The sequence below is a fragment of the Rhyacophila brunnea genome, unplaced genomic scaffold, assembly GCF_057557595.1.
Source record: "Rhyacophila brunnea isolate RB1 unplaced genomic scaffold, BYU_Rbru_1.0 scaffold_9, whole genome shotgun sequence".
In the NCBI taxonomy this organism is placed as follows: domain Eukaryota; kingdom Metazoa; phylum Arthropoda; class Insecta; order Trichoptera; family Rhyacophilidae; genus Rhyacophila; species Rhyacophila brunnea.
Window position 1 is genome coordinate 37,782,173 of NW_028233361.1, and position 27,515 is coordinate 37,809,687.

The following is a 27,515-nucleotide window of genomic DNA, read 5'->3' on the forward strand; positions in this document are numbered from 1 at the left end:
GCACATTGCAAACGTCAGACGGCAGGCGTTGACAGTTACCGGAAAATATTTAAATTTTCAATACTTTATCTTAATGAGAATATCTTGAATAGTGCGGCACAAAAAATAGTGTACGATTAAAGTATATTTTTCAATTAAATAATGTCTACAGCCAACACGTTATAATATTACAAATAATGCGGACTTAATAAGATAATATGAAGTGTAAATAAGATAAAATGTGAAAGATTTGAAGTAAATATTTTTCTAAACATCTTATCTCGCTTATTTTAAGGCAAGGTAAGACTTTTTTTCACGATCTATTGTTATTCGTTGCCTATGTGTTATGTGGTTATTATAGATCTTTTATAGGCGTTTTGAGCAATAATTAACGTGTGCCATTATATTTTGAAGAAGAGAAGGTAACATTATTTTCATTCTGTTATTATACTTAGCTACATTTATTTCGATATAAATTTGTATAAATAAAAAGAAAGTCTAAAACAATTATAACTGTCAGCTAAATTTCTTTTTAAAATCTAAAAAAAACATTTTATTATCATATAAAATGAAGACATTAATACGTTCAGTATTTAATTTAATTTCTATGTAAAATCAAATCTAAAATATATCATTTACCAGCAGAATTAATCAAAATTATTTTACATAGGTATTATGATCTATAAGAAATGTACTTAACGAATAAATTATTTCAATATCTATATAATATATTGAGTTATTAATTTTAAGCTAAGGCTGTATGAAGGGTAGGTAGTTAAGTTTATACTGGTGCCGAAACTACCCTACCGCAACACGTCGCATTGAGAGTGGGCGGGGTGGTTCCACGTGTTCAGGGGGAAGCTTTAACGGGGAGGAAACATAGATTTCCGCATCAAGGTCAAGGTGTCTTGAAATACTGTGCAGTCGAATATCATGTAGATTGTAGATGCATTGGTTTAGATGGGTTGATAGTAAGTATACTTACATCGTTTTGATGCCAAGGTACCTGATTCCTAATAATATATAGCAGGTGCTCTAAAATATATGTAGGTAAATTATAGAACGTACTGGTATTGACATATAATTCTGTGGCTATTTGGCAGAAGCAGACATGTTCGATTTTTGGTGTTTTGAGGTTTAAATGCAGATTTGTTCTTTTATGTGTATATTTATTTGAAAAGAAGGACTTACTGAGCATGATGTATTTGATAGATCCCGTGTATCATACTTTCTATAATTCACTTGAAACTCAACCTTCTGTACCTTTCCAATATTGGTTATTCTGAAACCAGCGAAGACGATTATGCATGAATAAGATGGATATTGTTATTTTTAAGCCACCTATAATAATGTATAATAATATGCCTAACCTAGATATGTGTGAGATATGGTACATTATTTTTAATATTGAATTTGCCAAAACCTGATATGTTCTTTAAAGTGATTTTTAAGAAAAACTGTACTATTTAAATACAAATGCTTATAAGTAATTAAAACTCAGTTAATTTCTTCATAATATTTCATTAAATTTTCTTCATAATTAATTACACAGTATTTATCACCAGACATACAACATTCAAATTGCTCCCCTGAAAAATAGATAAAACGACCATATCTGCTTCTGCCAAATAGCCACAGAATTTAACATTACTATTTAAAATGTCCAAATCGGAATATTGATCAGATTTTTAGTTTTAAGCCACTATACATTTACAGTAGTGCTTTTAATGACGTGGACATCTGAGGCACCAACTGATTTTGAGCCTCTTTATGATAAAAAATGTAACAATAAAATAAAATTAAATATTATTCCACGGAGCAGACGAGACGCGCGCTTTGCCTGAAATAATATTTTTCACAACCTTGAGTGTAAAAAATCGATCAAAGTATATTTTTAAATTCCTGTTAGGTACCTAATACTTATATTACTTATCGACCATGTCCGATCCTAATAGGATCATATGGGCCTCCACAGAGTAGAGGTTTGTATTAACAGATTTTTATTTTTTACGAGAAATGGATGTAAGCCACTTGCTCACCCTATTAGGTCCATATCCTGACTCACACACAAATTGAAAAACAATATGACGTGTACTTGCCAGACCCAGGATGTGAACCTGAGACCCACGGCGTGATAGTCCAACGCTTAAGCCGCGCGGCCATCGTGGGTGTCCTAATAGGTACCCACAAATCTCGTTACAAAATTTGGTTTATCACAAATAGTCATTTTTTCGCACGGGGGTTTCCAAACATGTCAATGCCACTCTTACATTTGACATAATCAGTGTCCTCCAACATGGATTAATAAGTTATATATTATTAAATACCACTTCAAACAGGGATCAACATTAATTTTCGGTGAAAATAGTACTATAAAAATTCGATATTCTAATATCGTTTGTAGTAGGTACCTACATACCATTGATATACTACTAGATGAGCAGTTCCCATACAAGTCTCATTTTAAAAATGTACCACAAAAGATATTACGAATATCGTCTTATAATATTTTCTTATAGGTATAATGCGTTAAGACCGATAACATGGATTCCCGAATTTCAACCGTATTGCCCTGGCTGTAAAACTAAATTTTCGTTCTTGGAATAGTGCACCTAAGGGTGGCTGCAACGCAAAGCAGACAGAGCAAATCGTCATGCGCTGACTATTAGTTAGAGTAAGATGCAAGCTAGATTGGGCTTACTCAGTAAGTTTTAACAAAGGCCGACTCGCTGAAAATCTGGCGTCATTTTAAGAAGCATATGATTCATCCAGTAGTATATCAATGCTACATACCTAATAATAATGTTTTGTCTAAAATAATTCTTATAGATTAGATTTTGCTGTTAACAATTATTGACTTACTAATTTATGTAGGTATCTCATGAATAAAAGGACCCTCTTAAGCGATGCTATCAGCGGCGAAGGGTGTAAGTAGGCTGTTAAGATCCGACATAAATAGTGCACGCTGAACGTTTTCAGTCAAACGTATTTCTTTTTATTGAACTAAGACTACAATGTGTAGATAGTATTTGTTAGTTTTTTAAATTATTCAATTAAACCCTCCCTAATCCAAGCTATAGTTACTAGATAATAGTCAAAAAATATTCGTCTATCTATAAAATACTTAAAATTATGCCATTAAATATAATTAAACCATACATAATTTTAGATATTTTTTAGATTGAGTAATATCTATATTTTATCTATTATAGTTTGGTTAGACAAGGCTTAATGAATTTAAAAATAGCCATGCATTAGTTGAGGCACGGTCTAAAAAGATCGTTGCTAGGCGATGTGCGGATTGCGGGTCGCGGGTGAAAATGACGCCTGTCAAACGAAATATTATTTCTCATATAAATCCAACATACGTCCATTTTATGTTCTGTTTATTATTCTATTAGTATCAATAATAATATATTTATTGACATGTTTGCTTTTTAAAGTAAATGGGTAAAGTTTTTAGTAATCTTTACACGATTTTAGAATTAATTGGCCCGTCGCCATCACGCAGCAAAGTGACGTGCGTCCGACTCCACGTTCTCTCAATGAATGCGAAGCAAGTACAAATTTTCGTCGCGCGTACAGTTGAACATTATTTGGCGTTTCACTGATGCGTCACCTTAACCAACAACATGTCATTGTGTAATATGTATTTTCTAATCCAACTAAAACGAATAAGTATGAATGAAAAAGTGTGCACAATTTTGTCGTATCGCCCAAAATATACCAAAACTATTATGGTTTGGTTAGGCAGGGTTTAATTGATTTTTAAAAACTAACTAATACCATCTGTAAATATTGTAGTCATAGTTCAATAAAAACAAATACGTATGACTAATAAAGTTTAATGTGCACTATTTCTGGCGGATCTTAACAGCCTACCTCCACCATTCGCTACTGGATGCTAGTCATAGGCATCAGGATTTGCTCATACAATTTTCATTTTCTTATTAACTGGTTAATCCAGATGAATTCGATTAAACAATGAACTCTACATGCATTGTAGTAAAGATGCATTTCGAAAATTAGAATTATTCTTGACAGCATTGTTATCATATTCTAATAACGTGACCCGTGTTGCAAACTAAAATTTTCAAAATTCAGTAGATTTTTTGATTTTTTCTTCAAAATATCGGTAGATTGACAAAAGTGTATGAAATTAAACGATTGTGTTTGGTGAAAGCGTGCATATTGACATAATCTCACAAGCATCTTTTAAAATATCACGTAAAAAGTGACTTTTATTCATCACAAATATCATATTTTTTTCTTTTCCTGACCAAAATTTCAGTAAATCTACTGAAATTTCAGTAGACATGGCAACACTGCGTGACCGTCTTAAATACTGTATAATATTAACAAAATATACTTTATAATATTATGTAGGTATTTATGGTATGGTTAAAAATGAAAATTTACATGGCAATACGTCTTTGTTATATTCTGTTATCGTGATATAGAGATTTTCCATGTTTTGCGTAAGTGTCCTTCCTACATTCGTCAATGCTGTTAAATAATAATAACGGTACCAATTTTTTCATTCGTAGAAACTATGCTTAATTAAATATTTCTTTATCGAATGCATAATCGCTCTGTTTTTGATACATGGTGTAGGTACGTACCGAAATCAATACCTATCATTTTACTTTTAGGAAATACAATAATTTCAATGTGTAGGTACAAGTTTCTTGTCGGCTTGGCGGCAATACCCTACAGTTTGAAAAACTAGGTACTTACCTAATTATTTGAAATGTTTTGTAATATTTCATTGTTTATTTTATTGATAATAATTATTATCTTTTTCACAGATGGCGTCTTCGAAGCTGTCAACGTTCGCTCGTTCCATGTTCAAAAAATACCCACTCACGTCGAATAGTTTTGTCTATGGCGTCCTGTACGTTGGGGCAGAATTTTCACAACAAACCCTCACTAGAAAATTTTTGGTATGTTATTTTGATTTAAGCGAGACATATTTACATATTTCTTTTTTTGCGATTCTCGACTAAAATAACATATTACCCAAGCTAATATTAATTATACGACTCGTTGCGCTAATTTGCATCTTAAGGTAAATGCTCTGCCTACTAGAGGCGCCCAGTGGTAAAATAGGAAAGTTGTAATTTGAGCTAATTTATTCACAATTAACATTTAAAAGTGTTTAAATCAATCAATACAAAAATAAATATTTTTTTAGAATCAAAAATTAGCCAAGAATAAAAAAATTGAAAAAATTGCATTCGTTAAAGGATCCAATCTAATAATTATAAATTATTTTATAGTTATTTGTATCATTAAAAATAGTTAATTAAGTTTTCTCTAAGTTTCAAATAGATTTATGAAACATTCATAGTTCTAATGTATTTTATATTTACATCCTTATTATTTATATCGAATCTAGATTCGGTATGGGCACAATATTGAAGCTCGATTTAAAACTTAGCTCGAAACCTTACCATACCAAAATTAGATTCGAAATAAATAAAAACGCTGCCAAGTGATAGGTAGGTAAGTACACAATTTATAAACAGCAAGGTTCGTATTTTTTTCCACGTGCTTATGGTAGGCTGAGCATTTACATTAAAGCAATAATATGTCACTAGTCACAAATATACGTTATTAAAAAAACAGATAAAATTAATATCGAAATCCGGTATTTTGAGATCGAGAATTTCAACAGCGTTCCAGAATTGCAAACCCTAATATTTTATTTGTGTATTTTTTTTGGATCTTGGGCCCTGAAAAAATACACAACTAAAATGCAAAACGAAAATTGATTGGATATTTTTTTTCACTTGCAATTTATTTTATTATATTAATTACATATTATACCTACTGGACATAATGGCGAATCATATTTTTTATTAATCCCTGTATTGGATATATGGATCCAAAATACTAATCGTAACCATACGTAACCTATATTTTAGTTTATCGATGTCTCATTTTGAAATACTATAGATTTTTATTCACACCTTTTCATCAGTTTTCTTTTATTTTTTAAAAATTTATTTTGTTGTTTCACTGTTTTGTTTGTTTTTTTTATTATTTTATAGACTGATAAACCAAGGCAATATGACACTGGGGTGCTCGGAAGATATGCAGTGATGGGCACTGTCATGTATGCGCCCATTTTGTATTACTGGTACCTACATCTTTTTATTTATTTTTTACTACGTTGTTTTTATATTAATTTTATTACTAACTACCGTTAAAATGACAGCTCCCTCCAAGCACCTACCTTATTATTCAATTTTTAATGCAATCATCTTTCTCGGGAATAATAAACAATATTGATGTTAATTTGTATACTTAATACTTATGTATTTTTTTTGGAAATACTAGTTTTTTAATTACTCGACTTAATATATCAATAAATAATATAATTTTTCTTTAGCCACCTACACAGTGTCACTCATAGCAATGACTATCAATAACGAAAAAGGTCTGTTGGATGGAGATAAACAATGGTAAACTAAATAGTGCAAATTTGCACCGTCAAATTTATCGAACTTAAGAGCGGAATGCACAATCTAAGATTTCGATCCTAAGGATAAGTCGCCGAAAAGCATGACTTAACTATAGACAATCCTGAGTGTAGAGTTAAGGAATCCTTAACCTTAGACTACTTTTGTTATTAACACGCCCCTTCTGTTTTACCATTTACCACTGACAGCTGCTGTCAAAATAAATTCGCATATCTATAAAACAGTCCATACACTAAAATTCATTTAACAATGTATCTCAATATGGATATTGATAGTGTTAATTCGTTTGGCATGTACTTGTAGAATATTATTTTACTTGTATACGCCAGCCCGCATAAATACAAGATGCCAGGTGATAGAATGACACTTGACGCTAGTGTTACCATGTTAAAAAAATATCTTGCGGTGCCTGTGGAATCACGTATAATGACTTATAACGGAAACATAAGAGTATTATAATTAAATATTAATATGTATTTATAGTTATTGCATTTATAAAATGCAGTTGTCATATTTTTGTCATCGTTTAACAATTATAAAATAATTTACCTAAACTATAGGAAAGAGGATTTTTGAATTTGGTATTATTTTCAATAGAAATGATCTTAATGTTGACAATGTTTCTGCATAGTGTTTTCTGCTAAGGAAATTTTAGTTATGACAAATGTTTCTGCATTCCGCTCTTAAAACTTAAGACTTGTAGACTAATATGACAAGAATATACGAAATCGGTAAAATTTAACAACTGTACTGACTATATAAAATGAGAAATGAATTAAAAATAGTAATAATTATTTTATGACCTACAAAAAGAAGACACTATTTGTCTTGAAAATAAATTGACCTAATTAAGTCTATTAGCCGTATGATTATAATATATTATACTTATTACTAGGGAATCCAATCCCGAGCCAAAATTCTGATCCCGGGATTTCGGGATTAAAATTTGACAATCCCGGCATTTTTTCCATAGCTAATATATTTTTTTTATATTTACAAATAACATTGATAAAATCGGTCAAAAATAAATCTAGTATAATTTATACTATTTAAGACATTTTTAATGTTAATATTGTGTACGTTCAATCTTGAAAATACATAAGTTTAATGGAGTAAATAATATTGTAATATAAATAATAATGCGAATTTAATATGAGATTGTTGTTTCTGATAGTAAAGACTTAATGAATGGGTTAGCGAAATTTAAAATAGTAAAGCAAATCGTGGTGTATGGCCTTTCCGCTTCATAAATTTAAATATGAAACTGCCGTACAACGTATGAGATCATGGTGGAATTACTTTTTTAAAGTGCGAAGCATAGTTTTTGTCCAAACTTTCTCATTTTTATTAATTTATGTGAAAAAATAAAATGAATCGGTAACTTAAATATGGGTATAAATCAAATTTCATTCAAACTCAGTTTATTTATAATTTAATTATTTGTTATTAAAAGTATTTTTTCTGTTATATTTTCGTTTTTATTTTATTTTCCATTAAAATTGATAAAAAAAATCAATCCCGAAATCTTCGGGATTATGTTTATCAATCTCGGGATTCATAGGTATCGAAATAGCTCAGGATCCCGGGATTGGAATCCCTACTAATTACTAAGTAATATATACATTATATTATATTCAATTATCCGAGGGCCCATAGAAAATTTGGAAATGATTATTTAACTCTGACAGATTGAATCACGCATTGCGTAATGATTGGCCCCTAGATGGTGTCATAAATATTCATACAACACATATTTTCGACTACCCTTCTATAATTCCCTACATTTTTAACAAACGTATTATTTATATTAAAAAAAACTAAACTTAAGCAATAATATGCACTAATACAAACTTTGTAATATGTTAAATGCTTATAATAAATTAAACAATATTTAGGATAATATATTATGAAGTCTTCACCACTGATAGCGGCAAAAGAGTTGAGATATTTTTTTTTTGTTTTTTTACATTATTTTTATTATTTTCCCCATAATACATATTATGTTTTATTATCGTTTATTTAATGATTTATCCAACACATAATAATATAATTTTTTACCTTCCCATGAATGCTAAAATATCACCAAAATAATTGTATTGTTTGTTCTCATAAGTAAGATCAAATTTGTTAAATTATTTGGGTACATGTAAGTTGTATGTAAAACATTTCACCGTAGCACAGTTCCCTTGTGAGCTTTCTAACGGAAAGAGATGAGCGTATACTATTATGATCTCCAATTTTATTAGATTCAATATGAACATTAATTCAACTTTCATAGCTGATTTTGGCAAAATTCATAAATTCAAGAATGAAAACCTAACATAACCGAACTTAACAAATAATCCAGTAAGTATATCGGCTATTTTCGAAATTTGTTTGCTGCTGACTCTCTGTAAACTGTAAACCGACAAGAACCGTCTTTTATTTAGACATGAATTTTATGTCAGTACTATACGACCCAAAGAGTTTGAACGGTCTTTAATATACGGCCAAATGTTTCCGATACAACATTTCACGGTGAAGTGTGATATGTACGGCGAACTGCATACGTACACGTTTCCGGACACAAATAGGTTATATGAAGTCTTCGCCACTGATAGCAGCAAAAGAGATGAGCTATTATTTTTTATTATTTAATTTTTTTACGTTGCCTTCATTATTTTCCCCATAAAACATAATATGTTTTATTATCGTTTATTTAATGATTTATCCAACACATAATAATATAATTTATCACCTTTCCACGAATGCAAAAATATCACCATATTAATTGTATTTTGCTCTCGTAACTAAGATGGAATTTTGTAAATTATTTATTACGCAATATTAAACTATTGGCATCCGTGGATATGTATAATTTTACTGTAGATAAAAAATAAAGTTAATCTTTTGTATTGATTTGTGTGTTGAACAGCATGATGGCCAACCGATGGCATACGATCCCCATATGATAACGCGATTCGGCGTTCTCGGTCTAGCAGTTTATCCACAGGTTTATTACTACTGGTAAGTTGCCAATATACGTAGTTATAAAAAAACGTAGATTCTGCTAGAAATATGGACACATCAAATTCATTATACACGTATTGAGAACATTAACCAGGGGCGGATTTACTGGTACTTTGAGTGCGCACAGGAGTAGCGCCCCAACATATATATATATATATATATATATATTATTTAAAACATTGGAAACTCTCAGAAATTGCACTATTTACTCTTACCTTTGTCTGTTTGATACAGTCTAAAATAAATAATATTAATAATAATTTAATATTATAATTCATGAAATGGGACGGCATTATAAGTCTGCTCAAAACGATACTTTTTCTAGAGACATCACTGGTTGTAGGTATAGGATTTTAGTTTGTTTTTATGTTTCACGTCCCATAGCCATGGCCCCCACAAGGGGGGGCTGACAGGGCTCTAGCCTGGGGGCCCGCCGAGGTGAGTTGACCAGATAAGTGAGATAAACACGCATCACAAATTTTCTTTTAATATTAAAAGCTATTTTCCAGAATTTATATTTTTATTTAAAATTATGTGGTTGTAATTTTTTTTTAAATTATGTATCAGTGTATCAATACCTACTCGATAACATCATAATTCAAATGGATGTATTTGAATATACAAAAAACACTAAATATACACATTAATTTTACCGCGTACATTATTTGAAAAACGCTACTGTAGAGCGTCACACTGCCTTTATCCTTAGCGATAGGAAGGGGGCCCCGCCAAAGATCCTAGCCTGGGGGCCCGCTTCAGGATGTGGGGGCCATGCCCATAGCAGATCACATCGTACTATAGCCGTTATAATGCAGGTACCCAAAATAGATATTATGTTATTTTTCTACATTATAGAATAATAATTATCAAATGTGACTTTTCGTGGCATATTATGTTGTTTTTAAAATATTATTTAAAATATGTGCAATTATCTATATTTCTATGAAGGGCCCCAATTGGTTCTGCAAACAGGCTAAATCCGCCCCTGCAGCATATATTACTAGGTATAGTTTCGGTTGATAAGCTGTTAAATAAGCGATAATAAAAGATACATTTATGTCAACTGGTTAATTGATTTATTGACTCTGGGAAAATAGTTTTAATTTAACAACAATTTATTGTAAAGCTGGCTTCAGACTACGCGTTGACGCTTAACATAAATTTTAATACGCTCGTGATACAGACAAATTCGAGGGCTTAGTGTCAAACAACACTATCTACAAAAGTGCAACTTTACAGGAGAGCCAAAAATCGTTATTTTAGATTCTTGTAACTCAACAAGGGAAATGTTTATTTAAAACCTAATGTTAATATTTTATAATTTTTTGTGTATTGTACATTTATCTTGCTTATGATGATGTTAAAATTTATAGGGATAGTTTAAAAAAATATATGAAAACAAGGGTAACTTATGTAGTTAGCGTTAAACTTTACTAACGATTTAATAAGAAATTAGAAAAGATTGACATAACGTTGTTTGACTATCATGTAGCCATAAATGTAAAATAACGTTATCTCAAAAAAAAACACCTTTTTGTAGATAACGTTGTCTGACTTTAAGCACTCGAATTATACGAGCAGATTCACAGACTCGACTCGTTTTGGGATAATCGTAAAAAACCACCAGAGAACTGTTTTCTGTAATTAGAAGAAAGGTGTCGAACTCCTTTGAATATTGTGAGTGAAAATATATATAATACTCCTAAGGCTGCAGACACAGCACACTATGATAAATAGAGCTCCCTGATTGGTTAGAAAGGCCTTGATGACAGAACTCACATTATTCATTGAAAAATGTGAGTTATGATACCAATAGTCAACTTTATCAACGATTTTCACATGGTTTAAGTTTAAAGTGACTTTTGATGCCCAAATATTTTTCTTTATATAGATTAATGCCTTTAGAATCACTTGGTATATTTAACTCAAAAATGACAAAATGTGAGTTACAACTCAAATAATAATTTCACAAGATTCATACTGACTATGGCCCTATGTGCCACTGAATACTGTGAGCGCTCGTACACCGTACGCGCGTTCGGCGGAGCGTTGAGCGGAGCGCGCAACTCAAACGTATAACCGTGTGTGAAAATGTTCGTAGACAATATTTTTTTTTGGTTACACATTTATACGGTTATTTGATTGAGTTGCGCGTGCCGCTCAACGCTCTGCAAAACGCGCCTACCTGGACGGGGCCTGAGGCATAGAGTGAAACTGTGTGGAAGGCTGTTAGGCGGCCAGATCATCTGGGCCACGATCCTCAGTCACACGTGGTGTGCCATGTTGGTGCTGTCAGTTTGACGTTTGCTTTTATAATGATGGTTGATTGACTTTATTCATTATTAATACGTTAGTAAAACAAACGGCAACTTGTTGCTTGCCCAAATATCATCTCCAATAGTTCGCGGTGGCATTTCAAGTAAGCACAAAGCTGCCAATAAATATATTTTGGTTTACGGGTAACAGCAATGTAATGAACCAATCAAAACAGACGTTGGATCGATCGAATTTATATATGAATTGTTTTGTGTAATTCCGGGGTGCGTCGTCGGGTCTGAAAGTCTGCTTGAATATTTAGACCTTAATACTTAAAACATATTTTTACAGTAGACTGTTGAAGAAATATACTTAAAATTCTGTGACTGATAGCTAACATAAATTAATATAAATGTATGGTGACGCGAGGTCTGTGGAGGATGTAGATTAATGACATATTTTTTTCGTTTATTCAGGTACAGATGGCTTGACAAGAAGTACGTGGGGACTTCCGTGAAGATAGTTGTTAAGAAGCTTCTCTTAGATCAATTTTTGCTAACACCACCTTTGTTAGTCATCTTCTTCGTGGGTAAGTTTATAATAGTCTCAAGTGAATTAAAAAAATCGCATCAATATTCAGACGACAATGAGCAACATTCATCATTCACGATGTCTTTGTGACCACAAAATGTATTAGTAGCCCACAATTATTCGCCTAGAATAAATTTAATATTCTTCGTCGCATAGGTAATAGGAAAAAATATTTGTATAATAAATTAATGTATATATAGTTCATTAATTGAGTTGGTTGGTAGAATTCCATTTTACAAGAAATGAAAAATAAATAATATTAAATTCTACAAGTTTTTAAAAAAAGGTTTTGTCGATAGCTATTTCGGTTGTAACACCATTATAAAGACTATATTAGACTACTTAGTCTTGATAATGATGTTACAACCGAAATAGCTATCGACAAAACTTTTTTTAAGAAACCTGTAGAATTTAATATTATTTATATTTTCATTTCTTGTATCTATAGTTCATTTGAATTTATTTGCCGTTTTCAATAAAAGTATAATTAAGTACATACATAGCGAAATTGGATTAACTCATTGGAGATAATCGACGCCAATTTGGCGCCTCTGTTATAGGGTGCAGGACAGGTGAAAATCAAATATTTTTAATCATATTTTGATTTTTTTAAAGTTGAAGTTACTTTATAATAGATGTAGTCATTATTTTATGGTGTTAGTTATAATAGAGTTCCATATATTTTTTAAGAATTATTTGAGTTATAAAATCTATTTTTATTTAAATTTGTCAAAATAATTACTTGTTTGGTAGGTATGAGGTGTTTCAGTGATTAAAAAACATTAGCTCTAAAATATTTAGCTCCAGTTTTAGTATATCTTTATTTTATGATTTAATTCTATCATAGACTTTTTACCTTTGCAATTTTGTATTAAAAAAAGGCTAAAAAAACACAAAAACCTATATTTGACATGTTTTCTTGATTCCACTGATACAAAAAATTAACTTAAAATATAAAAAAATAATAGAAGAATTCAATACCTATAAATATTGCAAGGATTTATTTGAAATAAATTAATAATAAATGAGTTATATCAATTTTAGTAATCATTGTGCCTTTTTAAAAGTGATACCCAAAAATTAATTCCGTCTCCAATGGGAAGCATCTCAAAACACATTATTTTAGTAACAAAATTTAATCACCATTTCAAAAAAGGAACATTATTAATAAACACGGAACAGCTTTGGACAAATGAATGTAAAAAAGTACCTACGTTAAAATTTCATAATAACTAATAACTACTGTCACATTTATCGAAAATACTTTTTTAATATTGCGGCTGTGAAGAAATTGTCGGGGAAGAGTTATTGGAGAAGAATAATTGTTGGCGAAAAAATATTGTGGTTGAATAATGTTCCGGACGACAAATTCATCAACGCGTGTTATGAATACTTAATAAAGTAACAGTTATGTTTCTAAAGGTTTTCACACTCAGGTTGTTAAAACTACGCTTCTTTTTGTGATTTTTGTTCTTTCTGACGAAGCGGCAGTCTCTTCTATTCAACGGTAATAGCGAGACTTCAAAACAGAACTAAGATGGCTATCATTAACAAGAGCTTATAACCGCCATCTTTCAATTAATTTTTATTCAATATTATATCGTTACTAATTTAACAACACTAAAAACGCTGAATAATCTCCACGGAGTTTTGTCAATGTTGTCATGTAAAATATTCATAAGACTCTCTCTAAGTAAAGAATCAAATAATTCTATTTTAATTTTAAACTTTCATGCTCCTTTGATCAGTTTTATGAATCTTTGCATACTTTAAAAACAATTATAACTGTGTCTGTATTCCATTGTGTGACTTTGATTGCTCCGAATTCCTAGTTGCATTTTTTTAAACACGAATTATTTGGAGCCCATAATATATTATGATCGTCGAATGATAGATGATAGGGTCTGATTCTACATACTGTTTTGTGACAAGTTCTATCTGTCTATCTCCAGGTATGAGCCTGATGGAGCAGAAATCCAACTGCTTCGAGGAATGCAAGAACAAAATTCTACCGACGTTCCAGACGAGCTGCATGTTCTGGCTGCCGGCGCAGGCTTTTAACTTCGTGCTTATCCCTCCGGCATTCAGGGTTATCTACGTCGGATCCTGCGCCTTCATATGGGTCAACATCTTGTGCTGGATCAAGAGACAGAAGTATTAAGGGCAAGATAATATTTTAATAAGCAGATTTAAACATCGTTCTCATTTACAATATAGCTTCTTAATTTAGCCTTTTGAAGGCGGTGACTATGAACTACATGTGACACTACTGCTCTGAAAGTACCTCGAGATGCATACAAATCAAAGTAACGTAAAATTTACATGCATATGTCAACCTATATATTATTGTGAATGTTGCGAATTAGCTGTTTACAAAAATACATGTCACAAGTAGACGTCAACAATGTTGGTAACTTAATAAGACGCATTTAATACTGATAGTCTTTCGTATTTGCGTATATAATCGATACTAAAAATGATATTTCTAATTTATTGTTTAATTATTTCCCTATGGTGTTTCGTGCGCATGTTCTTATACGTATGTATGTTGTTTACTAGCGACAATCGGGTCTTAAACGGGTATATAGTGTACCTATAGCGATTCGTGACATTCCATGCATCGCGGTAGTAGTGTCGCCTGTCGCTATCGTATGTCGCGGCTGCTGACCTCGAAGGGCTACAGTGTTTTAATTATTTTTGTAATTAATTTTCTTTATATTATGAACCAATGATAGCTATGGTGTGCGCAGACAGTAAAATATTTTAGAACAAAGACGTTGAAGACAATTTTCTCAGGAAGGCGGAGCCAAAATATATGAAAGTGATAGACTAACCAGGACTAATATTTAAATTGGCTTTTAAATTAGTCATTTCGCATTGCGTATTGATTCTCAAAATTATCACCCACAAGCATGTCAGTTATATTTACATGCACCGATAATAAATTAAAATATTTTTTGAATGTGCAGATATTGACAAGAGACGCACTGAAACTTGTATTTGGCACGAATGGTGTTATTGGATAATTTAAATACTACATAATATATAACTATTTCGAACACGAAATACAGTCGACTTGTAACGAGCCAAAACATTCACATTATAATACAAACGTAGCCATATAAAATATTATATAGATACATACTAAAACAACAAATACGAAAATAACATGAATACCTACATATTATTAAAAGTGAATCTCTGTCTTCTTATGGTGCAAATATCCATTGTTACTGACATACCTACTGGTATATTTGGCTTTTCTTTTCCAGCATCTGAGAATATCTGCAATAAGTATCTATCTATCAAACAATGACTTTTTCTGGTAGTGTTTTCTTTGTTTTGATATCTGTCTCTTAAAATTTCTGTGAGCTTTGTGAATATGAAAGATGGCGGTGTGTATATTTCTATACAATAGTTTACGGTAGTTGCACACACTTTAGCTACTATACCAGGTCTGAAATTATACTCAGAAATTATTTATGATTTAATAGTACAATGGGTTAATAATATTCGGTTGTGTTGAATGGAAGGGGAGTATTGCGAATTAAGAGGATTATTCGTAAATCAAAATAATCAAGACAGGTAACTCACTCTACCTCTCGGGTTGGTGTAATAATTGTACACAGGCGCGCACACAAAGAGGGGGTTCAAAAAAACAAAGACTGAGGATCATGGCCCGGTTTATTTGGCTGTCGAACAGTATATGGACGGATTGGCCCACTCCTCTCAGCATTATACGACACGTAACTGGAATATTCGTGTGGGTCTATTCTATACTTATCGATCGCTAAAGTGATAAAGTGATAAATATTATCAAACTTAGGGCAGGTTTGTATCAAAGTATTAGCACTTATTGTAACAATTACAATAAGTTGGTTTAGTTGTAATTGTTGCAATAAGTGCTATATTTTAACAGCGCCTCTCTTGGCTGTGATAAAATTTAGAGCGAGATAGACAGTTTTGACTGTTTAGATGGCTTACTTATTGTAACAATTATAATACCTAAATACAAATATGTAATAAATACTATCATATTATCACTTTAGCGGTCGATACACAAACGGACATTAACGATCCTAGTTAAACCATGCGCATTCAACAACAACTTGTGTATGCGACAGATAATTCCGAGGTGAATACCTTTAGCTATACCTGCAGACAAGGTGTTTACCGCTAAACTCAATTTATGGATTGTCTGGGTAAGGGGAATGTAGCTTTAAGTAATATGCGAGGTAAATTTGAGGCAGTGGCTCCTACAAAACTTTGTTAACCCCGCCCACTCCCTCCGGTTTAAAAACCAACAAAAAATATATATTATATTATAATATATGGACCCCCTAACCATTTTTCTGTGTGCACGCTTGGTACAATGGGTTGATATTCGGTTGTGTTTAATTGAGTGAAATGGGAGGAGGTAATGCGATTTAAGAAAGTCATTCTTAAATAAAAATAATCAAGACAGGTAACTCACTTTAGCTCTCGAGTCTATAAATAATAATTGTACCCATGTAGGGGCATTTTATGCTTTTTAAATCGAGATTAATTGCATTACACTTTTTTCTTCTCATTAATATGTGTCTACATACAAAATTACGTATCAAGTCAAGCAATGATCGATACTACTTCAAAATGACCGTAGCATTGACAATGTGTTTATTTAAAAAAAACACAATATGTAGTAGGTATGTAAATATTTCATAGGTAATTTAATCATGATCGAGTCCGGTTTCTTCAATATGACTATTTTGTGAAGAGAGAACTTGTGATTTCTTGACATTTTTTTTAGATTCTCGAGATTTGTGAATTTGAGAATCAATTATAATGTCTTATAGTTGGATATGTTATATTGAAGCGGACGAAACCGGTCCTGAGCTTTATTACATTATTTGGAATAAGTACATATCTCCTACATATTGTGTTTAATATTAATTATTTATTAATATATTTTTTTAAGATAATTAAACACTTTAGTTTCAATTAAATGACAAAAACATTGGTGTACAAAATATATAGAAATGAATGTCAAAAATATTCACAGCCCTGTATGGTTTTTTGATTTTACTATCTAAGTAAGTACAGTCCGACAAACTTATCTAAAGAACGGTCAAAAATGGAACTACGAACTATCATGTGGACGCCATTTTGAAAACGTCATTCGAATGTCAGATCCTGTCCAGTTTTCGACAGTGGCTCCATTATTTAGATAAGTTTGTATGTCTGTATCAGAGATTTGTGATTTAAATGAGAGTAAAATATTCGTTCACCTGGTTTTAGATTTGATGAAGAAATTATATTTTTACAGTTATTAAAAATATTATAAACACCTTATGAAAGATAGTGTAAGTTTTGACAATCATGTCACTGAATTATTAATAATTGCACGAGCAATCATTTGTATCATTTTCACTGCAAATAATATTCAGTAAATGTATGTAAATAATATGCATTGGTTAAACAGCTCAATTTGTACCGTAAATAAAATTCTCTGTCAACGAAGGATTGGGTATGTTTCACTGCTTAGAAATATTTGAATCTATAAAATACTAACATTTTAAAAATCTACAGCAAATATATTATATATTAGAGAAAAAAATAAGAAAAAGGTTGACCAGTAAAATACTAGATTTAAATCGCACGAGTCAAGTGTGACGGTATCAAAGGATAAGAGCATTCACCCGGACAGTGAAATATGTGAGGTTTGAGTCGCACTTTGTTTACCTTTTTAATATTTATTTTTTTATTTAGTATTTTTCAAAATTATGTAATTTCAATAATGAGAATCTTAACATCCTTAAATCTTGTGGTTACTCGGCTTTGAATAAAGAAATAATAATTTCAATTTATGTTTCCTGATGGTTTCCGCGCGTAAATTGTGTGCAAATTTGAGCCAGAGTGACATTGCACATGTGCGAACACAAAACAAATTCAAATTGTACTGAATGTTACAAATTTTAGGTCACTCGCAGTGGCGAGGGGTGGAGGTAGGCTGTTAAGATTCGACATAAACAGTGCACACTAAACTTTGTCAGTCAAACGTATTTGTTTTCATTGAACGACAAAAAATATTACCCACTCACTGCGATTTTAAAGAAAATTATTCAGAATTATCACTAGGTACAGTATTTGACTTCACCTTGAACAAGTTTTATAATTCGATTTTTAATATCTCCTTCATAATAATTATTTAATAATTTGAGCTTACAGTCAATAAGTGATAGCAGACCATTTTTTCCATTCATGAATAGTGCAGTATCCGTATAGTAAACAAACAAATGTGAAAAGAAAGTCTATTCATAATATATTATTATGAGCTGTCAAGTCGCAGAATAAGCTCACGAAAATTTAATTTAAACCTCCCTTTTTATAAATTACATGAAATTTCTTTGCTAATGTGTATCATCATTATTTTATGTCAGTGAATATAAAAAAAAAAAAAAATTATATACATATATTGACGTACCTACCTAGGAAGTATGAATTTTCTGTGATTTTTTCTTAAGTAGGAAAATTCTCCAAAGCGCGCATAGTATCTCGGCGACTCGTATGTCTGAGCAGATTAAATTCCACAAATTCGACGCACCTATCTAAATTGAAATTAAATATTTCATTACAATTTGAATATATTTATCAAGTATTTTTGGCGGTGAATCGTACCCAAGTCTCGTAGGCAAAATGTCTATCTATAATAATTAATTATTTATGTAAAAGGATGGATGAGGACCAATGATGTGTAAAGAGGATAATTGGATTTGAAATGTGATACTAAATATCTAAAGGCCAAAGATTTTATATAGAGAGAATGATAATTATCATTGGTGTTGATTGGTTATAATATTGCATTCTGTACTAATCTAAGCTAACCTGTCTTAACTAGATTATAAAATGTACACTTTTTGATTAACGCTCATGGATAAAATCGAATGTTGAAGGAATATTATATTAGTGGTCTGGTCTCAAAACAATAACTACGTCAGGCCACTCCCATTGCGATTTCTTAAAATTGGGTGGATACTGTATTCTGTTAAGTTGTCCATTCGTATTACATCTGTCACTTCAGTTATAACATAATGTAAGGATTCAAGATCAATGAAAATATAGTGAAGATATAAGAGACTAACATTACACCCATCTTTGATAACTGAAAAAACTATTTTTTCACTTACGACACGTTATAAACGGGGTGACAAAGTATCTATAAAAGCAATGTTGTTTTTATGTTTATTTAATGTGTGTACAGGGGCGGATTTACTAATGCGCGCGTGAGTAGGGCGTGTTGTGACAGAGTGAGTGCCCCCAAATTAAAAAAAAATATTGAATAAATATTAACTAAAACTAGCAACATTTTTTTAATGCTGTTGTTACAATATTATAATGAAACCGTTTATTACAAAAAAAGAAATTAACGCAAGTAATCAGCTTATTGCAGTCAAGAATCAAGATGATCATTTATAAATATATTTAAAATTAATCTATTATGGAAACATTTACTGTTGACATAAGAAAAATGTTTCCGAGTTTTGAGAAAAATTTACGGCCTTTAATTTATCGATAATATCAGCTATCAACAGAAACATGGAGTTTCTTCAAACAAATCGGACATGGCTGCTTTCTGCAGAATGAAGATAATAGAATTTTCATATTTTGTAAAAAGCAGCCAGCCATTTAAACACCAATATATCCTTGAAAGTTTTATAAAATCATACTTACATTATATGTATCATTCAAAAACAAAAAATATAACCTACATTAAAATTGTGTAGAATTAAATAATCACATGTAACACAAAAGTGTTTATATCTCAGTTTGCGGTTTGTGTGGACTATCTGCTTTCTGCATAGCTGCGCTCAATTACGACTTGAAAAAGTGCAACAGAATGTAAAAAGATATTCAATGATGATTTCGGAGCTGTTTTAAAGGGGAAACAATGTATTTTGGAAACAATTAACACAATTCTGAGGTGATACATTAGTTGTCCAGACGAAAAATATAGAATATATTATCTGCATTGAAATTAAATAATTATGCAATACGCCTTTTCGTTTGGTTAGGTAAATGTAGGTAAATACGTTTTGTTCGATATATACATATTATCTATCTATGATGGGGGGGGGGGCGCAATACGTACGACAAGTACCCCTGAATTGTTAAATCCGCCCCTGCGTGTGTGTACCCTGACAGCATATTTTGTAAATGTATAATATAATATACTTAGTAACTTTATAATATTATTGTCTAAATCAGTGATGAGTAAGCCGCATCCCTTGGGAGGATTTTCTACGGCCCATAAATGATTTTTTTTATATTAATATTTCTAATAATGAATGATATTTTGTAAAGTGGGTAATCGTTTTGGATAACTGTGTGAAAAAATATATAATAATATTATGTAAGACGTAAGTACATTACGGTGTTGTTTGGTCATAACCTGATAACTGTTTTTTTGGTTATTTTATATTAAGAATAAAAATTGGGTCACTATAGTGAATACATGTATTAAATAAGGCTCTAAGTACCAAAAAGTAGTATTGCCTCTAGTTACAAAATACCGAGTCATTGCAGTAAAATTTCATGAAGCACACCTTTTGAAAAATGTAGTTTTACAGTGTGAAGCAATCACGGCAGCTTCTATAATTTTAGGTATTAAGAACTCGCAAGTGTCAACACACCATCGTCAGCTATTTTATATTGAATGCCGTTGACCACTGCAGTGCTACTTACACCATTATAAATAAAACACGCCAACGGACTTACAACGTCGACAGGTTTAATTATTTTACTGTATTTTTTTGACTTGCTTGAGGCACTTAGACTATAGTTGAAGTTATTGGCGTTGGTATGTAGAACATTTTTCTATGAAAATGTCAGTTTTTTATTTTTTTGGTACTTAGCGCCTTAATTAATACACGTATTCGTTTTATCTTCCATTTGGTAATAATATGATGATATGTCATTGTGAACACAGCGGTTAGTTTTGTCAAAACATGACCAAAGACCATATTATCATAGTTTGATCACTGTTAATTGACATTATTGTCCTAATTAGTGGAATAATTGACAATCTAATTATTGTATTATTTATTTAAAAATGATTTTCTCAATGTTAGCCAAAAAATGAACCGAGATATATGTGGGCAATTCAAAGCTTAAAATTATTGCTCTCCAATAAAATTCAATATTTTGCAGTTAACAGGTTATGCCCAAAAATCACCGAATAATTACGCCCACCCAGTGTTGCCAACCGTACTATAATTATAGTACAATACTATAATTTTGATTCCGCTAAAAATGTAAAATACTATAATTTTACGCCAAATATGCCAAAATACTATAATTTTAAATGATTCAAGACGAAAAATGTTCCTGTACTATATTTTTTACAGAAATACTATATTTTTTACGCTTTTGTACTATAATCAGCATAGAAAAAGATGGCAACACTGCGCCCACCTAACAGTTTATGGTATCTTATTTGGCCCTCTTGGAAGCAAAGGTTGCTCATTACCGATTTAAATTAAATTTTGTAATAAATACTGAATGATTTGAAAGGGTAAATAAAAAATGTATTTTAAAAATTAACTGGAAGTAAATGTCCAAATGTGAAAAATTTTGATGTACAAAAATATATCGTGTCCCTATCTACGCACCATTAACAAAAAAGTACATATCATTAAGAATAGAGAGAAAAAAAATATCTAATTTTTGGCACGAATTTGCATGTTTAAATATTTTCTATACTTATTTAAAATGTATTAACTAATTCTTAATCTGGCGGATAAAATGACAAAAAAATATGTGTAAAAATGTGAGTTTTTCGTAAGTATATACGGTTACAGGGCCGGATTTATCATCAAAGGCGCTCTTGTATAATACATATAGCGGGCCATGGCAAACGGGGCTGACAGCGCTCTAGCCTAGGGGCCCGGCGTGGCGGGTCGATCACATAATTGAGATAAACACACGTCTTAAATTTGCTCTAGTATTAAAAAAGTCGCTACCTTCGCTAAAAAGTTATTACCATTTTACAATATATGGTTGTGTGATATTATTTTTGGTTCTAGTATGTTGATACTCGACAACTCCATAATTCGATGTGTTAAAAACAATGACATTAATATGGACGAAGCATCTGGAAAAAAAATGACTCACTTTTTTGTCGGGTCTGCCGAATGGCATAATCTGTTCTAACGCCATTACAATAAAGGTGATATTGCTATAAATTCCCGATGCGTGATATCGCATAATGGAAATTGCGTGACGTCTACCTATACATGTGCGAATGTCGCTATGCGCGAATTTACTTGCTAGCTGTATTGAGTGCGTTGTCCATTAATAATGTCATTGGTTAAAAATTGCTAAAAATACACTGAATTTTTATTGAACTCGAACACCATTTAGAAAACGCCACTGTAGAGTGTCAGACTGTCTTGAACCTTAGTGATAGGTAGGGTGGCCCACCAAATATCCTGGCCTGGGGGCCCGCTTCAGGATGTGGGGGGCATGACTCATGGGCTCATTTGAAACAAAACGTGCCTCATTAATTTTTTTTAAATACTAGGTAGGTACCCTTGCTTTTTTTGAAAAAACACTTATATTCAAAATATAATAAATTTCACATTTCAGACTCTACATTAAAGTAAGGAATAAGGTAAGAAAGAATATGGTCAATGTTCACCAGTGATATTTTTGTTTGTGGGGGGGTGCAAATGCTCGGGCCCTTGCTTATAGCTCATTTCACCATATCGATATTCTAATGTAAATACCCCGTATCTGACTTATCTGACTTATCTGACGAAAATGACTTTTGATGAACTAAAAACAATAAAAATACTGACCATCGAATGCGAAATTCCCATATCTGTAGTTATTTTAACAAAAATTATACAGCCATTGTAGTAATTTCCCGTATATGCAACGCTCGAAATGGAAAAGTTTACGAACCGGAGCGCTCGACAGTTTTCTGAAGATATTTAAATAGTTATCAAAATAAATAGTATGTGTATTTCATAAAAATAAGTGTTTTGGATTTTCTATTATATGACCTATATAGCTCAGACGGTCAAATTATTTTTTCCACGAGACGGAGCGATAATTTTACCGATTTCACGAACAGGAACGGCGCTCCGGTGCGCTCCGGTCCATTTCGAGCCCTGCGTATATGAACATTACAGGAATAACTGTAATATCCCATATATTGCCTCTAAGCTGTTAAGCGTGTTGCATTACGTGTGTTGAATTCAGTTTCAAGATGTCACTTTCGAATTATTTAAAAGGTGAAACAGTAAGTAATATAACAAATTTGGATCTTTATATATATGTCACATTATAGCATTAGGTGTTACGTGCTTTGCTTTACCACTTTTTACGTTACGGGTTATTGGCATGATATGTAGTTACAACATGTGTGAACTATTAACAGTCAGATACGGGATATTAAATATTTAGTTTTTTTAGTTTCCTGCACAATTTGTAAGAAGTCACTTACGGGACATTAACATTAGGCCATCGATATACTAAATCCGGGCCTAGCGGTTATATAATATTGTATGGAGTAGTAAACTAAATACAGGCATTGGAGTTCGGGTAAAAATGTATTTAAATTAGATAAAAATCTACTTTTGGTAACGTTTAATTTGAATGTGCAGAGCAAATTATTATTGATATTGAAATGCAGGCATGCAAATAAAGGAAAGAGGGGGGTCGGACCCTTTTCACTGGGTCTATTCTATACTTATCGACCGCTAAAGTGGTACAGTGATAAATACGATGGCTAACTAGGGTAGGTTTATTTTATACCAAAGTATAGCACTTATTGTAACAATTACAATAAGTTGGTTGTAATTGTTGCAATATGTACTCTATTTTAACAGCACCTCTCTTGGCTGTGATAAAATTTAGAGCGAGATAGACAGGTTTGACTGTTTAGACGGCTAACTTATTGTAACAATTATAGTACCTCAATACAAATATGTAATAAATACTATCACTTTAGCGGTCGATAGTCGCCTTGTGTATAGAAATAGACCCGCACCTGCGAGAACGATAAGCACTTGTGGGTGCGACAAGTCGTAGCGTCTCGTAGTTATAACTGAGTGGTGGAAGTCAGTGGCATTAGCTAGCTGTTAACTTTGCAAGCTCTATAGCCTGTGCGGAATATTATTATATTACCGATATTTTCTCGAAGTGGAATGCCAGTTTTGACTCTACCATACCATTTATTTTGTTTGTGTGTACTCCTGCTGGAAGGATTCAAATTATTAGCTAGTTGATAATGAAACTAGCGGGAACTATTTTGAGATTTTTTAAGTAAATCCAGAATATAAACATTATTATCTATTAAACGTAGAGAGTATTATAGCAAAAATATTGTATACGTGTTTCGTAATCATCTCTGGCCTATCTTTTTATTTTACCAGCAGAATCCTTGATTGTTTTAGAACGTACTGTTAAAAATAATGAGTAAACGCAAAAAACAAAACTAGAGTCTTATCATTAAACATAGATATAAAGGTATACCTTTAATGTGTTAATTAATATATCTATAAGTGCTTCCATAGATAGACAAACAAAATCAAAATACTAGAAAAAAACCCATGCAAATGGTATTTTGTTATTAGCAAAACGTCAAGGTAAAAAATATGTACCTGCATATCTCTAGACTATTCTCGTAGACCTAAGTAATCACAAGAAGTATTATAATATTCACACAATTTTATATTTTATAATCTCATTGTTCTAATTTAATATTTGCCAATATATAATGTGTAAGCCATTCGTTGTATAAAACAATAATGCACCGTTTGATTTGAAATATACATTTTTAAGACGCAGTTCTTCTTCTTTTGGTGTCGTCTTCTACCAAAAGTTGACGGCCAAATTGCTGTAAATTTCTCTATCCTGGGCAGGTCATATCAAATCAAAAACCTCGGACCAGTGGCGAAGGCTAGAGGTAGGCTGTGCCAATAAAACATAAATAGTTACACACTAATATTTGTCAATCATACGTATTTATTTTCATTCAACTAAGAATACAAATTGTAGGTGGTATTGGTTAGTTTTTTTTTTTAATTTAATTAAACCCTAAGAAAACCATAATAAATATTATATAAAAAATATTGTTATATCTATAAAATATCTAAAACTATGCCATTAAATCATACATAACTTTAGAAAATTTATAGATAGAAGAATATTTTTTCATCTATTACGGTTTGGTTTAGGCAGGGTTTAATCGAATTTTAAAAACAATCTGCAATTTGTATTCTTAGTTCAATGAAAACAAATAAGTATGAATAAAAAAGTGTGTATTGTTTTTGTCGGATCTCCATAGCCTACGTCTACTAGGATGGTTTAGTCTAGGATGTATGTAATTGAATTTTACAAACTAAGCAATTCCATCTGCAATTTGTATTTTTAATTCAATGGAATCAAATAAGTATGACCGACAATGTAGTGTGCTTTATTTATGTCGATCTCCACAGCCTACCTCCACCCTTCGCTACTCCCTTGAACATTGGGTTACTTATGGAGGTACACAATCTCCTTCGGACTATGCCTTGATGCTATTAATTCTCTTCGATTATTGCCTCGTCTTAAAACCTCATATATAATAAGCCGATAAAAGTCCACCTTTCCAAAGTCACAAATTTTATGATTTCCTGATTCCGTTTATTTATCGTCACGAGTTTTCATTTCTTTCGAAACTGCTAGTTGCCATTTCAATTTTGATCTTGATCTCATGATCTGTGGCTTCAGTCTTCTTATAGACGACATCCGAGGTATTTTACGTTATCCACCCTTTTTACCGACTTGGTCTGTATGTATAGGGAAGCATTTTCCATAATTCACAAAAGGCGACATCAACAATTATTCTAAACAACGTTTTATCACTACCAAGCAGTGGCGAAGGGTGGAGGTAGGCTGTTATGATTCGACGTTAATAGTGCACCCTAAAAATGGTCAGTCATACTTATTTGGTTTCATTGAACTAAGAATACAATTTGCAGATGGTTCTGGTTAGTTTTTAAAATTTACTGAAACCCTACCTAATCCGAACCGTAACTAATAGTTTAGGTACGTTATAGGCGATCCAACAAAAATAGTGCATACTTATTTGTTTTTGCTGAATTAAAAATACATATTACGGATGTTGTTGCCCTTCCTTAACCAAACCATAATAAAAAAAAACTTAATTTTTAAAAAAAGTTAATATTTTTTTCTATTATAATGGCTTAGATTAGGCAGGGTTTAATTTAATTTTAAAAACTAAGAAACACTATTTACACACTGTAGTATCAGTTCAATGAAAACAATTACGTCTGACTGACAAAGTTTGGTGTGCACTATTTATGTCAGATCTTAACAGCCTACCTCCACCCTTTGCCACTGCTACCAAGAATGGTTATAATAACATGAATACACTTAGGTTAGGTTATATGATTGGCACATATCTATCTAATATCAGCGGAATAATATTTTGTGAAGCATTTTTACTGTCCACATAAAATTATATTCTTACATTACACAAATATACATATTTGAATTGTACCTATTCTGAGTTAAAAAAAAAAACCAAAGAAAACTTAGTAATTACATTGTTTGACAAATTTAATGTCTCATAATTTTGAGGCTTTGTGTCAGTTGTAGAATTTAAAAGTCAGCCAACACCGATGAGATATTTATTTTAAATTTAAACGAGTTTCCAGACTTTATACGAGTAAATTCATTTAATATAATATGTAGTGTAATAACTAAAAATTATAAAACTTCCTTATTTAGGGGTCGTCCATATATGTCGCCACACCCCTAAGGGGGAGGGGTTTTAAATGGAATGTGGTGATATTTTTCAGAGGGGTTGAAGGGGGAAAAATGTATGTAATTTAGGCAGGGGGTAAAAGATTTTGTGATAAAATTAAACGATGCGTGAAAAATACGGGAAATCAAAAATTATGGGCGACCCCTCTACGAGGCTATTCTGACATATCACTTAACATCAAAAAAGAGCTAAATGTGATAAATATATCACATTTATCACTTTATGTATGCTATTAGGACCGCCTGTGCAATTTTCACTCCCTTTTTTCAGTCAAGCTGACAGTTTTTTTTATAACACAATATATTTATCACTAATTTATAATGCTGGTGTACCGATATTTTTATAATTATTTTTTAATGTATTTAAAATAATTATTTGTG

General features: G+C 31.6%; 1 protein-coding gene across 2 annotated transcripts; it reads left to right on the forward strand.

Moving 5' to 3' along the window:
• LOC147063598 (mpv17-like protein) lies at window positions 1-27,515 on the forward strand. Of its 2 annotated transcripts, XM_085959908.1 has the most exons (6): window positions 1-279; window positions 4,788-4,922; window positions 9,379-9,470; window positions 12,206-12,318; window positions 14,273-14,815; window positions 14,880-27,515. In XM_085959908.1, the coding sequence occupies exons 2-5, from the start codon at window positions 4,788-4,790 to the stop codon at window positions 14,479-14,481; spliced, it is 549 nt and encodes a 182-aa protein (XP_085816034.1). In that variant the 5' UTR covers window positions 1-279; the 3' UTR covers window positions 14,482-14,815; window positions 14,880-27,515. The 2 variants fall into 2 exon arrangements, with proteins under 2 accessions (XP_085816034.1, XP_085816035.1); XM_085959909.1 differs by lacking the exon at window positions 9,379-9,470 and adding an exon at window positions 6,033-6,121 and having other exon boundaries at window positions 279-401; window positions 14,273-27,515.

Excerpts from the sequence above, each read along its gene's own strand:
- LOC147063598 (XM_085959908.1), top strand. The coding sequence starts at position 4,788 with ATGGCGTCTTCGAAGCTGTCAACGTTCGCTCGTTCCATGTTCAAAAAA. Across the intron at positions 4,923-9,378 it reads CCCTCACTAGAAAATTTTTG|CATGATGGCCAACCGATGGC; the intron begins GTATGTTATTTT and ends TGTGTTGAACAG. Across the intron at positions 9,471-12,205 it reads CCACAGGTTTATTACTACTG|GTACAGATGGCTTGACAAGA; the intron begins GTAAGTTGCCAA and ends TCGTTTATTCAG.